At 45.1% G+C, this 16,373-nt stretch overlaps 1 protein-coding gene across 1 annotated transcript in view; it reads right to left on the bottom strand.

Annotated features, from left to right (window-relative positions):
• The window catches only part of ADGRL3 (adhesion G protein-coupled receptor L3), a 525,203-nt gene that overhangs the window by 205,161 nt on the left and 303,669 nt on the right, over positions 1–16,373 (bottom strand). The window contains 1 exon segment of the mRNA XM_040555050.1: positions 7,837–7,946. Within this exon segment, the coding sequence (XP_040410984.1) occupies positions 7,837–7,946 (110 nt within the window).

Raw genomic sequence — 16,373 nt, 5'->3', positions numbered from 1 at the left:
ACGGAAAAAGAAGTTCTGAATTTCCCTCAAAAAAAGTAAGCAAACATAAAGCCATTTTTCTTGCCTTAAGTCTTTGTATTTGGGCTGCGGGTGTTAAATTTGTGCCACGTGTAGCCCAACACGTTGTGCCATTCAGACACCTGTCAGCAGATCATGCTCCTGGCTGCCGCTCTCATAGTTCATCATGTAACTGGTCAGTTCAGCCTTCAGTTAAAAAAGCCATTTTGTAATGCTGCAAAAAAAAAAATATTTTTCTTTGGACTGAAACACAAAAAGTCTGGAAGTAATGAAAGTCTTACAATAGGACTGACAAAGAAGAATGTGGAGGGGTGTACATCCTCCTTGTGGTCAAATTAAACTCTCCCCTGCTATCTCCTGTAATATTTTGATCTTCACTGTGCTTGAGTGTGAGACCTTCAACAACTATGAAGCTTGTAGGTGTCCAGCTCAAATGTCAGACTTCATTTTAAGGCTTACTTCACTTCCTTGATTACTTAGGAGTGCAGTTTGAAAACAAGATGGTCAGAGAAGTAACTCTCAAATATTCACATGACTAAACGTGTACTTACTGCAGCGACTCTTCCGTAACAATCTGTTCAGCTGGTAAGCTACAAAGCCATTTTTCTAAGTGATGTTAACACATGTCCATCAGATTTTGTCCCTACTAACTTTGTAAGCAAATGTGGAATAAAACACACCATGATCAGCTGACAAGTTCATGGATGCCCAAGCTATAACCTTGTCCAACCTTCTTCCCCTGCCGCATTTCAGATCTAATCCAGTTCAGCTCAGCAGAAACATTAAGATGTCTTTTCCAATAAATAAGCATGCACAATTCAAAGACATCAGGGAACACACTCTGTCGGGCATGCAGATATGATTTTCAGAACCAACATGTGCTGTAAAGACTGACACATCAGGTAATGGAGGCATTTCAATATGCTAAGCCCGGGTGGTGAGCCAGTTCAGGGGCTGACCTGCCGAACACTCAAGAAAAAAAAAGAGAAAAAAGATGACTTTTCACAGAAACACCCATGTTGGCACAAGTTGGGGAAGAAGTGTCCCACAATCTAGAGGAAAGGACAGAGATGACAAGAGCCAGCAGGAGCTGGCTTTTCACAGGAACATGCTAGAAATAATGGATGGAGCAGGTTGTGGTGGCCTTCATGATACAGAATTGGCTAACATTTGTCTAACTTCTCCTCACGAGAAAATCCACAGTACTCCTGCTGACAGCAGGCCTTTAAACAAGTATGCATTACAGGCATAAACACTTTAAATTACCTTGTTCTTTAATTTTACTCAAATTCAACTCATATTTAAAAATGAAGCACGTTTTTGTACATCTCATTGATTTCACCATTTCTCACAAAAAAAAATCTTTTTTTTTTCATCTCAGACTACTTTCAAATTTTCAAACACATTTATTTTCCCCATCTGTCAGCATGTAATTTTCCTCCCATTCCTGAAAACCTTGCCTACACCTATGCAGATAGCTCAGCCTTCAGGCTAAGAGACTTCAGGTTCGCAAAGCCCTGCAATATCAAGTTATTTTAATTAAGGGTGCTTTCCAAGCAGCTATTGTGTATGTGCACTCTCCCCACCAGTAAATAGTGAAAGAAGACTGATAGGGGAAGTAACAGGTCCTTTGTTTCTGCCTCCTTGGAAAAAGGACGGACAAGCAAAGCTGAGAATTTCAGTGAATACAAAAGAGGGTTTTTGGCCGCAGTGCCTGTGAAATTGTATGCCTTGGAAGAAAGGCAATTTGTCAGCAGGATACAAAGTAAAGAGTCTTTGCTCAGAAATAATCATAATGAGTACTTAGTTATTTTTTTATTATTATTATTGTTCCTAGCCCACGCGCACAAATCATTTATTTAACTAAAACAAAGGATGCCCAGCTTTAGAGGGGGAATTCACTCTTTACTGACCAAAGTGTCTCCATTTTCTCTGGGGGAAAGTTCTCTTGGGGAGAAAAAGGAAAAAAAAATAGAGCAAAAGAAAACTGGAGAAGCCACAAGCCCATTTGTTTACCAAAACATGGCATTGCTCTCGATGGGCACAGGCTGCTTCTCAACCAATAGGGAAGGTGTCAAGAAAACGCACAAAGGGAAAATGTGGAAGCCTCATAAGAGTCTTACAGCACTCCAGAAATAATTAAGAACCATGTTCTTGGAAAAAGTGGTCTCATTAAATTGTTTTCAGATTGTAATTTGCTCCCGCTTCTTTCCCTTTCCACCAGCAATCTTGGAGCGTTGAAAATATCAGTTTGCTTTCTAGTGCTTGTATTCTCTTAAAAATGTCATTATTCAATTATCTGTCTATTCACTGGCCCGAAGGTCCAGCGGAGCAGATATTGTGGGCCTTCATTTAATGTTTTTAAATGCACTTCAGTCCACTTGTGATACAATAAAACTTTATTGAATTCTGTTCCCACATCACACTTACCATCCCTCACTTTTATTGATATGTGAGCCTATCTTCTCTTCTGTCAGCAATAAAAGGAATATTTCTAGCAAAGAAATGACCTTTCCTTCTATCAATATAGCAATTGGGAAATGCGATTTCAGTTTCCATGTTTAAAAATAATAATAACAACAACAAAAAAAAGGCTTAAGAAAAGATAAACACTGCTCCACCACTGTTTTCCTTCCCTTTATTAGCATTAAAAGACTAGGAAAATGTCTGTACGCACCAAAGGTATCTGATCCCTCTCTAACATTCATTACCTAGAGGAATGGAAAGGGAGGACAATTTATCCTTCCTCAGAAGTCACATTTTTCCCTTGCAGGAAATAGTCCTTGGAATAGATCTTTCCGATATTAAAACCTGGTAGTAGACTTGTCGCCCGGACGAGCTGCAAGTTATCACAGTGTGATATGATAGGTGAGTTGCTGCCAAGCCCAGGGCATGAATCTCATTCCCTCCTGCTTCTGCAGTCCTTTCTATCAATGCAGCAACACGCTTGGTCCTGTGGAGCTCCCACCCTTTTTTTCCACTTTGCCCTGCTCTATACCACAATATTTCTAAGCCTCCTGCAGGTTTTCACATTCTTTAATAAAACAGCTGGGTTTTGAAGGACAACAGCACACAAGATTTTTTTTATCTCCAAAACCTAGAACCTAGGGGACTTCAGAGCTCAGGAAAAACTGAAGGTAAATTTGACCTAGCTATCCCCTTTCCAACAACATGATGGATCCATGAGAGCCTGAACAGTTGTCTGAAGGAGAAAATGAACAGATAAAACACTCCAAAATACCTCCACACTTCAAACTCACACCTTTTTCCAAGCTGAAATGGATCCAAATGCAGGCAGTCCCCAGGTTTCAGCTGAAGCCAGTGGGAAACGCTTGCTCACAGATCGGAAAATCTGCCCATGCTCTGACTTCAGGTGTGACCCACCAAGTGCAACACTATGGCCACAGCCCACCAAACATGTGTGCTCCGGGGACTGAGGGAAAGGAAGTTCATCAGCCTGGAGTATGCCCTTCTTTCTCTTTATCTGTCTCAGAAATACCAGCAGGACTACAGAGACACATAGGGCTTGAACTGCAAAGTGCATACACAGGCTATATTTGCATAGGCAAAACCAATACATTGGTTTGGATTTATCAGATTATAAATAGAAAATGTGGCTGCTAACGATGACAGCTAGCTCAGCAGCTCTCCTACCACCATTAGTCCTGGAGACTCTTGCTTGTCACCAGTCTCGTGTATGGATGACAGCAGATAAACTGCTCATCTGCTTTCTGCACTGGCTCACAAGTAAAACGGGAAGTCCCTTAGCACATTACAAAGATGAAATAAGGAAAATTATACTCCTAGACATACAGTCACTATGAGAACAGGAGAATAAAAGTGCCATAAGCAGATACATGCTGGAAGTGTTTCTGTAGTATCCACTACGAGTGTTACACCCAGCTTCACAAAACCACTTCCAACACGGCTGTTTCCATTACCCGTTTAACACTGCCCAGAAAAGAAAGAAGGGGAGACGGATGTGCTAAGAAATAACAATAGAATACGGGATCACAGGGATCCTTGCAACACGGGGTTTCTCATACATACACACAGCAAAATGTAGCTTAAAATGCAGTCTCAGACATATCTCTGCAGTGTGCCACGTCTCCACAACAATGGCGAACTGCAGATCTACAATAGCACATATTTAATAGAAAACCATGGAAAAGCTCTCTTGGTCTGTAACCATTAAAATAAAATTCAGCTGTAAGAAACATGGATTGAAAAAAAAAATCAGTATTTCAGAAAAAAAGGAGGGGTATTTCAAAGAGACATCAGAGAAAAAAACAGTATACACCAAGGTCTGGTTTAAGACAAGATTAATTTGGTGACTATTTCTGAGATCAGAAAAATATGGTAACTGATGCCAGTGAAGCCTATCAAATTAGGTCATCTTTTTACTTGCTGCAATCACCTGCTGCTTTTCACCTGATTGTTATTATCAGAGAAAAAAAAAAAACAGCACAAAAACAACACACACGGCTTCTTGTAATGACTCCCCATTTATGTACATAGCATCTGCCATCACATAAACTTACTGCAGGGTCAGGAAAATGAGGAGAGGATAGGACTACCTCTATAGTCATCTGTTTTCCCCACGTTGAGAGTTAGTGCAGCCTCATGAAATGCTCCTTGTCAGGGGTAACCCTAGCAAGCCCACAGGAGTGCTACAGGGAGAGTAATATAAAGGGTGTTTTAAAATATATGAGCTACTGAAGTTAGAAGAGGAGGTTTTCCCCTCCTGAGAGGAAAGGGGGATATTTTCTTCTTGAAAATGTTCCACATTATTGGAAGAGTGAAAAACTAAATTAAAATAAAATAAAAAAAATCACAAGAGAAGCGGGCAACCCAACCGAGAGTTTTAAGTTCTGTAACTTTTCTCTGAGGGAGTGTATACACTAGCACTTTATTGAGTGTAAGTGTCTAAGGTCAGTCCTAACATCTGTTAAAGACGACTCCTAAACGCTGCTCTGCTGAGACCCACACGAGCTCCCCTCTGCCACCAAGTCAGCGCTTGGCTAAACCGTACCTCGCTGTCTACAAGCAACCATTCGAAACCTTAGGGAGTAAACCATCCGACCCGACAAAGCAAGCTGGAATTGCACACAAATATACGTGCCTGCTGAAATATTAATTCCTTTGTTACGCAACTGCTGTGTTTCTTTAGGAGATGGCCATCTGGTAGATGCTGCTGTTCACCACGGGCTTGGTGCACAAAGCTGCAGAGCAAATGCCAGTGGCTGAGGAAGGATTTCCCAGGCATCTCCCTAACAGCACTGAAGAGACCATACAGCCTGCTCCTCTCCTGCAGCCAAGCATCCAGAACTGTAGCTGGGGTCAGACAGCAGTGCCAAGAAAAATGGATATGAAAGGACTTCGGCAGCAACCCAAATTGGGCTGAAGCACCTGGGCTTGGTGACAAGAACCCAGTGGGAGATGGTGCTTCTGTGCAGGACCAGCTGAACCATGGCAAATGGCTGAGGCATCACCGAGGGGGAAACAGATTTTACCCACCAGGAGTAGCTTTGGTCCAGATACACCCTTGCTGACCCCCTTTTCCTGAGCTCACCCCATTCCCCATTGCTTGTACGGTCTTTGCTTGTGGCACTAGCCATGGGGTGCTCCTGTGGCCCAAGTGAGGAACATCTGCTAAGTCACGCCAGTCATTTTCAGAGAGAAGAAGTAGAAGGCAGTAACAAAGCCAGGGAGAGACTGAGGTATGAGAAGGCCTTAGGTTTCACACTTCATCGCAGCAGATGAGAGTGCACGGTTTGCATGAATGCAGGCTTGTGAGCCAACTTCCATGGTGCTACACTCATGAGGATTTGACCCCAAATTTCTTAGTCAAAGGGCGCAGAACAATAAACGTGGGAGAAGGCATCCTATGTACAACATGCTTGTCCCCCGTTGCCTCCCATAACTCTACTCACATAGGCAGTATATTTGATTCATGAGCAAACAGAGCAAAGAGCCACCAAAGTCACTAACTTAATTGCAAAGGTAGCACAGCTTGTTGTTGTTGTTGTTTTCCTCACATCATTCAGGTCATTAAAACACATTCAGTCCCTACTGTACATTTGGTACTGAGCAACCTCTCACAAGAGTTATTTTAAATCTTGTACATAAGGCCGATTAACACCTTGGGGCATAATATTCACATATTACCTTTCTCACAAGGCACCACTATTCCTCTTTGTTTTATATACAACAAAGGCTACAGAGGGGTACTAGGTAATGACTATTGCTTTACCAGCCCAGTCTCAGGAGGGAACAGCATACCTCATGCAAATCGCAAATCATAAGGAAATACAACCTGCTATGATAAGTAGAAACCTATCCCCCCTCACCCTCCCTACGCACAGCGTTGTTTGTACAATGAAAGACCACATTTAAAGTGGAATACCTTCAAACCAGTCATTTGCTAGGGCAGACCTTAAGCCCTTAATGTCACGCTTCCCATGGGTTTAATAGCTCACCCCATAAAAAATATTCCATCACCGTATTTAGAAGCTGCACATTTTTGTGTAGAAAAATCAAATACAGACCCGCTGAGCACCCCCCTTCACCCGAACGCAGAGAGACACAGAGTCCCTCAGTGAAGAGAGATCCTTCTGCTCACAGATGAGGTCTCAGCTGCAGCCCCCACTTTGTGGTTTCCAACTGTCTCACAACAAACGAAACCCTCTGCAACCTTTCCATGTCACAGTGGCAGGCAGGCGGTCACCTACCACACGAGGAACTGTGAGGTTACCGCTTCCCCTCCAGACAGCCTGCCTGGCATCTCTCAGCCATGTCTGCCCTCCTGCAGCCCGTGATTGAGGCAATGGTGCAGTGCCTGTTTGCAACGACGATGCTCTTAGTCCTCCAGCTGAATCTTAAGTTTCGTCAAATTGAAGTCTCCTGATACTCTCTCAACACAACTCTGTGGCTTAAAAGCACCCATTCCTGAGCCTGTCTTCTTATTTTGAGAGGTATACTATGAGCTTTGGGTTTTGGCCTTCACAAACAGAAAACCTAGAAATAGTGCTGTTATTCACTGCTCAGCTCTTTACAACTGCTAATAAAAAGTACACTCCTGGTATTACCGGTCGTACTTCTTTTTGAGGTATGCCATTTCTGACAGCATGACCATAAGTGCATCTAACAGATTTCCTTTCCACAGAAAGCAAATTCTGAGGTACACTTAACTTTTTGCAACTCTGACATTTCCCATTCAGCCCATCTTGCTGTAATCCCAGATGACTGTCTTTCCGCCCTCAAAAATTCAGGCTAAATGGCAAGTATGCAATTTGCCTTCATAATTTTTGAAGCTTACAAATTAGTAGTTTCTACCATCAAACATCACATTTCCCAAAACATAAGCTTTCTATCTCCTTGCTGTTACAATACTGTATTTAAGGCACTTATCAAATGTCACCAATTAAAAGGACACTAAAAGGAAGTGCACTGCTATTCAATGACAAGCATAAAATTCTGGAAAGAGAAGCTATAAGCTAGCAATAATGTTTTATTCCTACGGTTTGCATTCACTAATGGAGCTTTACAAATGTTTTCCAAAAAGGTGACACATAACTGTAACACTGCATAACAGGCCAAACATGGGGTACTACTAGGATATTTTTAACCTAAGCACAAACCTTGCACAGAGGACAGTTTTTCATATCTTACCACCTCAGTCTCACATGATGCATATAGTTTGTCATTGAGTGTTTATTTGTCCTCAGGCAAGAAGAGACAAGCTCAAGGCTGGCCCATTCTCCACAATAAATCAGTTCTCCATTAAAGAAAGAAATGCAAATATATCAAGATACATACTGTAAGGGACACATTCGTACTGAACTTCTAGGTATTTATATGTCCCAGGGCAAGGGTCTGGAAACACATCAGGGCCAGCCACAACTGCACATTGGGTCCGATTACTGCATCTGCAAAGCAAAAGAAGAGAGTCAGAAAACAACCTGGGCAGAAGGACAGGTCTGGCACATCTTCTGGCACAGCACCAGCAGGAGTGAAGATGCAGAAACCGGGACTTCAGCATCAGCTTGGGAAGCTCCCCAAGAGAGCATACAAAGGCTGATGGCAAACACTGACATACGTCCACATCAGCTTATCACCACTCTTTAGGTAGCCGTTTTCTTGCATGCTGTCTAAATTCCAGCTAAATCATACCCATAAGATAATGCTTTGCCTGTACACATAATGAAGAGGAATTTTTTTTCAAAAGGGGAGATGAACAGTGCAAAACCCCTTCCCCTCCAAGCAGTTCTTACAGCACCAGGAGGTATTTTTTTCAGAACAAGTTGAGAAGAAGATTTATAAATAATGAATATGGGTGTGTGGCCCTCTAGTTCTTGAAATTAGCCTTAAATATCAGTGTCACAACTAAATGAAATGTAAAAACTAAAGCAACAACATTTGTGGCAAAAATAATCATTGTATATTTTATGGCAGGCATAATAAATAGATTTTGCGAAATATTTATGCTTCCACAAAAACAGTCATCTTGAATGATGCTGTTTAATGCAAAGCAAAGAATGGAAGCAGTAACACTGAGAGGAAAAAGAACTATTCACCAAGTATACTATCAAGAAATCTCTGCAGAGAGCTCTGAACAGATTGGAGAGCTGGGCAATCACCAACCGCATGAAGTTTAACAAGAGCAAGTGCCAGGTCCTGCACCTGGGTTGGGGCAACCTTGGCTACATGTACAGACTGGGCGACGAGATGCTGGAGAGCAGCCCCGCAGAGAGGGATCTGGGGGCTGTGGTTGACAGCAAGCTGAACATGAGCCAGCAGTATGCCCTCACCTCGAGCACTGTGTGCAGTTCTGGGCACCACAGTACAAAAAGGACATGAAACTTTTGGAGAGTGTCCAGAGGAGGGCTAGAAGGATGGTGAAGGGCCTAGAGGGGAAGACGTACGAGGAGCGGCTGAGGTCACTTGGCCTGTTCAGCCTGGAAAGAGGAGGCTGAGGGGAGACCTCATGGCAGCCTACAGCTTCCTCACGAGGGGCAGTGGAGGGGCAGGCGCCGATCCGTTCTCTTTAGTGACCAGTGACAGGACCCGAGGGAACGGTGTCAAGCTGTGACAGGGGAGGTTCAGGCTGGATATCAGGAAGAGGTTCTTCACTGAGAGGGCTGTCGCGCACTGGAACAGGCTCCCCAGGGACGTAGTCACGGCACCAAGCCTGTCGGAGTTTAAGAAGCGTTTGGACTGTGCTCTTAGTCATAGGCCTGAATTTGTGTGTAGACCTGTGTGGTGCTAGGAGTTGGACTCGATGATCCCTGTGGGTCCCTTCCAACTCAGGATATTCTATGATTCTATGATGAAATTGGTTCCACAACATAAAAATTAAACCTTTTAATTAAGAAAAAAATAAAAAATTCTCACTGAAAGTCTCCTCACAAGTACAGTAACCTCACCACATTTGTTTGAAAAAAATACATTTGAGGATCTTTTTATGCTGTAGGCAAGCTGTTTTGAAGATGCCTGGGTGGACATGAATTACATTTAGGAAGACACTAGAAGATATACAGGGGTCTATCTAAGATGCGCTAGATTGAAAACTAGATGTTCTTAGGATGCACTGGACAGCAGGCTGTTCCAAACCAGCCCAGCTTGTGGGAAAGGAAACGTGTGAGCCTGGGGCTCTTTCTTCTGCAGAGCTGCATGGCGGTGCACAGAGAGCAGCAGCAGATCCCTCAAAAGGGTGACGCAGACAGCTAGCTGCTCCTCGAAAGAAGCAGAAGTCTACAGGTCTCATGAACCCCTGTTGGCTGGGACCAATGACACCAAAGAAGAGAGGAAAGCGGTTTTACTGGTTGTCATTTATTATTATTATTGTTCTTGTTGTTGTTCGTGTTGTGGCTTCATCTTCAAGCACCTGTTGGGCAGCCTTCCCCTCCTCAGACCGAGACACCCCTTGGGGCTGGGGGCACAAGAGATGGCACCTCCTCATGCTCCAAGGGCAGGGGCAGGTGCTGGGGACAGCAGGGAAGGGCTGGCACACCACTCAAACACCAGCAAGGCTTTGATCGACTGCTGGCAGACCTAGCGCAGGCTGGCCACGCCACCCTTTCCTACAGGTGGGATATCTGCATGCTTCGCCCCATCCCAGCTCCTGTCAAGCACAGGGGGCTGCAGCTCTTGCAGGGAGCCATGTCTGTGAGAGGTTGGGGGTAATGGAAGACCCGCAACCCTCCCAAAACATTGTTGCCACCCTCTGGTGACACAGGGACCCGAGGAATGAGATGAGGAGGGGGCTGGAGGCCAGGGCACAGGAGTGGAGGCGGAGGGCAGTCCTGGTGCCCAAGGGGCAGCCTGTCTCTCTGGCAAGCAAAATGTCCCGAGAGAGCCACCCCCAGGAAAGGGGCCCTCAGCCCCCCTGACCCTCCTCCTCCTTCCACACGAGGGCCTCTTTCAGGCTGCACAAGCCCCCTCCCAACACGGCCATGTTGGGCCTGGGGCGTGGTGCGCCATCACAGAGGCCATCACAGAGGCCTCCTGATGTCACAGTGGAATCTGCCCCCCACCTCTTTGTCCTGGGGCCTATAAAAGCCCCTGCGCCTGGCCCCCCACTCACTGATCTCCCAGGCCCTCTGGCGACAACCAGCGACTGTTGGTATGAAGAGGTCCTGGGCTGACGGTTGCCCACTGCTTCTTGGGAGCAAGTGGTTTGCGGAACCACAGAAGAAGTGGAGGCGGAGGAGCGCCGGCCGAGAAGGAGCAGCCGCGGCGGATGGTGTGGAGCCCATGGAGGTGGATCCACCTGCGGAGGAAGAGCTGATGGAGGTGGATCCACCTCCATCCTATCTGACATGGCACAGCGTCATCGTGCCAGGGCTCCCACCAGCAAGACCACACCATCGTCTTCGCAGAAGCGCCCGGACTGCTCCATATTCCTGGCCCTGCCTCCGCCTCCGCAAATAGGGGGGAGAGGCCATCCAGTTACCATCATGCAGGCTTGCCTGCAGGATGGCCTCTTCCCCCCCCCACCTCCCGCCCCTTCCCCCATCCCCGCCTCTCCTGTAGAGGTGTCACCTCTTCTGCACGGAGTCCCAAGCAGTGGGCGAGAGCGCACTCGGATTCCTCTGGGCTGCTGCACCGGGGCAACAGGAGAACCCTTCCGAAGGCCACGCTGGGCATGGGGTGTCTCGGCCTGAGGACGAGAAGGCTGCCCAAGAGGTGCCTGAAGACGAAGCTGCGCCCTGCATGGTGGTGCACAGAGAAGAGCAGCAGATCCCTCAAAACGGTGACACAGACAGCTGCTCCTCTGAAGAAGCAGAAGTCTTCGGGTCTGCCTGGAAGAAGCGCGGGAGTGCAGCGTAAAGGCCCCTCAAGATGCTTGGTTACCAGTTCTTCCCAAGACGGGGCAACAAACTGATAGAATAATCATAAGAAAAATAATAAATAAATAAATACATTACAACAAGAACAACAACAATAAAGAACAATCATTAAAACCGCTTTCCTCTCTTCTTTGGTGTCATTGGTCCCAGCCAACAGGGGTTCACGAGGGGTAGGTCCTGTTAAACAAATTTGATTTCCTTTTATGATAAGATCACCCGTCTAGTTGATCAAGGGAAACCAGTTGATGTGATCTTTTTGGATTTCAGTAAAGCTTTTGACACAGCTTCCCATAGGATCCTACTGGACCAAATGTCCAGCATCCAGCTGGACAAAACCATCATACGATGGGTGAATAACTGGCTGACGGGTAGGGCTCAAATGGTTGTGGTAAATGGGGCCGCATCAGGCTAGCAGCTGGTCACCAGTGGAGCCCCAAGGCTCCATTTTAGGGCCAACTCTCTTTAACCTTTTTATAAATGATTTGGATGTAGGACTGGAAGGAGTTCTGAGCAAATGTGCAGATGATACCAAACTGGGAGGAGTTGTTGACTCTGTTGAGGGTGGAAAGGCCTTGCAGAGAGATCTGGACAGACTGGAGAGCTGGGCGATCACCAACTGCATGAAGTTTAGCAAGAGCAAGTGCCAGGTCCTGCACCTGGGTTGGGGCAACCTTGGCTACACGTACAGACTGGGCGACGAGATGCTGGAGAGCAGCCCCGCAGAGAGGGATCTGGGGGCTGTGGTTGACAGCAAGCTGAACATGAGCCAGCAGTGTGCCCTGGCAGCCAGGAGGGCCAGCCGTACCCTGGGGTGCACCAAGCACAGCATTGCTAGTCGGTCAAGGAAAGGGATTGTCCCGCTCTGCTCTGCGCTGGTGCGGCCTCACCTCGAGCACTGTGTGCAGTTCTGGGCACCACAGTACAAAAAGGACATGAAACTTTTGGAGAGTGTCCAGAGGAGGGCTAGAAGGATGGTGAAGGGCCTAGAGGGGAAGACGTACGAGGAGCGGCTGAGGTCACTTGGCCTGTTCAGCCTGGAAAGAGGAGGCTGAGGGGAGACCTCATGGCAGCCTACAGCTTCCTCACGAGGGGGAGGGGAGGGGCAGGCGCCGATTTGTTCTCTTTAGTGACCAGTGACAGGACCCGAGGGAATGGTGTCAAGCTGTGACAGGGGAGGTTCAGGCTGGATATCAGGAAGAGGTTCTTCACTGAGAGGGCTGTCGCGCACTGGAACAGGCTCCCCAGGGATACAGTCATGGCACCAAGCCTGTCGGAGTTTAAGAAGCATCTGGACTGTGCCCTTAGTCATAGGTCTGAATTTGTGTGTAGACCTGTGTGGAGCCAGGAGTTGGACTAGATGATCCCTGTGGGTCCCTTCCAACTCAGGATATTCTATGATTCTGTGAAAATAGTATTTTTTCATACACAGCCAACACGCTTGTATTAGCTGTAAATGGCTAAGTTATTCAATCATTCTGCCCAGAATGGATGCATCTCCTGAGGTGGTATGCTTTCTTCTGAAAGTGAACATTATTCTCACTGAAGATTTTACTGTTCCCCTGCATGCGGAGGGAAGCGACCCTTCCCATTGCAGAGAGTGTCTTTCAGGTGAAGAGCACACCCAGGCTGGGCCCTGAGAGATACCAACCCTGCACCACACTTGGCTCACAGTTATGGGTGATTGACTTGTGCGTGTGTGAACACCCACATTTGCTTCTGTTGTCATGGTACAGGCACTTCTGTGTACAACTTTTAAGTATTTTGGGGATGCAAACACATTCAGGAAACAGCAATCCTATGGAGAAAATTCCTTTACTTTTTCTTTTTTTTAAAAAAAAAAAAACAGGAGGCAGGAAGAAATATAATTAGTCTTTGATTTTTTATCGTTTTGCATGCCAGAAAGAGATCTCCTAAGGGCTAGACCACTACATTTACTTTCTCTAAGACGCTACCTCCTCCGATGTGACATGGGACCTCTGACCCCACTGCTCTTCTGGCAGAAGCCACAACATACAGCACAGAACACATTTAGCTCTGCAGTGGAAATGCTTTGTGTTTACCTGAGGCTATAGTTTGTCAGGCTTAATGAGGATTTTATTTGAGCCCATAAATTAAAATTGATTCATTAGTCACTGCCTTAAGCTCCATAATTTCTTTAATTTTACGGAAAGATTAATAAGAGCTGATATGCTTGCTCATCAGGCTCTTTTGCTGGATAACAGATAATCCAGAGGGCTGGGATGTTTTCATGTTTTCTTGTTGAAAGGAGACAGTTATCACAGCAAGTGACTAGTTTTATCATATACACAGAAAAATAATTTTATTAACAGAAAGGATGACTTTGTTGTCCTTACCCTCACTACTAACAGACAGGTGGCTTGGCTGGGATATCACAGGTAGTTTGGACTGTGTAAGTGGGCAGCCTTCCAGGAGAAGCACTGAACATCATCCAAAACTTCACTTTCAACAAAAATCCTTTACTGGGCTCAATGTGCCTTTCAAAAAGCAATTGCACCGGCCTAATCAATAGTTTCACTGGCAGTAGGGACAACCCTGGGCATGTTACATAGAATATAAGAGCAATGGATCAAAGAGACATTTCAAAATCATGAGTCAGGATCCAAATTTATTAGGATTTTGAAAGGGGGGAGGAACATGGAAGGGAGCAAGAACAGACACATTTAGGGCCCATCTGCATATATTTTCTTGTTTTTCTGTCTGTAAAGAAGCATTTGCTTTGAATGGCCAAGCCTTTCTCTAAAGCCATTTCTTTTTCATGCTTTCAAGGCAGCAAGAACTTGGAACCAGCATTTTGAATGCAAAAACCAGAAGCAAAAACACGCAACCTAGAAAGCTCCAGGTTCATAACCAATGTTTGAAAACCTGAGTTATAAGCCCAACTGCTTCAGGCTGCTAACACCAGCTTTAATATCCCCCAAGGTGTGCTGTGTTCTGGAATATCACCACAATATAAGAGGTGAATGGGGAACACAGGGTGCTAGGATGGGCTTTTTCCCCTAACTCTACGAAGTGCTGCAGCCTCCCTATACATTAGCAGTTCCCTACATAGAGGATGGCAAAACATGTGCCTACCAAGCACAGAAACTTCAGAAGAAGATGAGATCAAATTGTCAGTGCCACCTGGGGAAAAACAACTGAAAACAAAATGAAAAACTCCCAAACGAAATCTGAAATACTAAGTGGTATCAGTACCTCACATAACTTTCAAAGAAGGGCTCATAAAAACAATAAATAAAATCTTTCCCACACACATTTCGGCACATTTCATACTGGCAGCAAAACTGTGCCCTGTACTTGGCATTTTGAGTTTCTTTTTAAGACCCCGAGATGAAACCTGCAGGTTTTCACTCCAGCATGCTTAAAGGAAGAAGGCAATTTGGTCTAAAAATGTTAGAAAAAACTAATACCCATTCAACCAACTATTACTGTCAGACATCAGCCTACAAAATTTTTAAGGGAAGGAAGGGGTAAGAAACACTCATCGGTAAAACTTTGGTTGCCGTGGTTTTGCTCATACTTTTTTCCACTTTTATAACAGATTCTTGGTCTCTTTGGTTTTGTCATTTTTCATTCCAGACACATTAAATGCCCAGATGACACTAAGTGACACACAAGAGGTGACTTAGAAAAGGAGATGCATAAAAGAAGATGCATCTGAAGCCTTGAAAAGGGATGGAAAAACATGTAATTGTACCTTATTCTTTTTCCAGCAAACCAGCCCACGAGCAGCACTAGCTTTTCTTTCTAAATCATGGTATTTTATACTGAGTTCTTGTGATTTCTTGGCACTAATGGCAAAGCAGGCTCCTTTTATTTGCTGAGATAAATTAGGGCAACTGCAGCCAGGGAAAAGATAACTCAGGGATATGCCACCTTTCACCTCTACCTTCGAATTCTGCCCAAGTCAGTAATTGCAAAAAGTCATTACCATGGTAAGAGCCCTTGGTGGCCTACTGCTTGCTAAGCATCTAATGAGTTGGGCCCCATCCAGTTTCTGGTGGGGATATGTCTCTGCTGCAAAGAGGGCTGCCCTAAATGGCACCCTGTGTGTGTTTTTGTGGAGACCACTGAAGCTAGCCAGCTGTGGAAAGGGGTCAGCATCCCCCTGCATTACACTACAAAAAAGCAGCTCCACATCTTGCTTGATCCTCCTCCAACAGGGCAGGATCTGTTTGCATCACTGGCTCTAGGATAACAATATTCCAGGAAATCACAGTCACCCTTTTTCACATCCATCTGTGCCTCTTACCACTGCCTTTTCACAAGCACCTCTTATTTCCAGTGCTGATCCATCGGCTCCTTCAAACAAATCTACTTCTTTGCAAAGGTACAGGTGCCTAACAAGAGATCTGAAAACGAAGCATAACCAGAGATCTCCATTTTCACCCCGCCTTGTGAGACTGAACGCTGTATGCTCAGGAAAGGAGAATACCCCAAACCCTCCTAAAAGTCAGCCTGAGGCACTCAGCAGCATTAAGCACCCAGCATCTGAGAAAGAGAAGTTCATGTTATTTACATACATGTTTTGGAGTGAAAACCCATCTCCTGGAAAGCACGTAAACTGTCCCACTCACAGGAAAAGAAGGGTAGCTTTGTTATTTTTCCAACTATACTTATTTCCACTTATCAAGGTAGCTGTTTTGTCTTTCAGATAAGGAAAAATGTTTATCCTAGAAGGGAGGTGTTGATCCAGTACAACACATACACTGTAACAGAAAATCGGGATTATTTTTGCAGAACTTCTTCCTGTTCCAGTGGAAAATGAATTTCAGGAGTTTAATGTGAAACAATAATAATTCATGCGGTATTTGTTTTCCATTTACAACAGTGGGATTGAAGGAAACATTTGAGTTCAGAATCAGCTTCAGGGCTCAACTCTGTTTGCAACTCTCAATTCAGACTTTAAAAAAAAAAAAAAAAAAGAAAGAAAGAAAAACCACCAACAACAAAAACTTAATTTCCCTTCAGCATACTTCCATTCCT

Source organism: Cygnus olor, chromosome 4 (assembly GCF_009769625.2).
Source record: "Cygnus olor isolate bCygOlo1 chromosome 4, bCygOlo1.pri.v2, whole genome shotgun sequence".
NCBI classification, from domain to species: domain Eukaryota; kingdom Metazoa; phylum Chordata; class Aves; order Anseriformes; family Anatidae; genus Cygnus; species Cygnus olor.
This window is presented reverse-complemented; position numbering and strand designations above follow the sequence as displayed.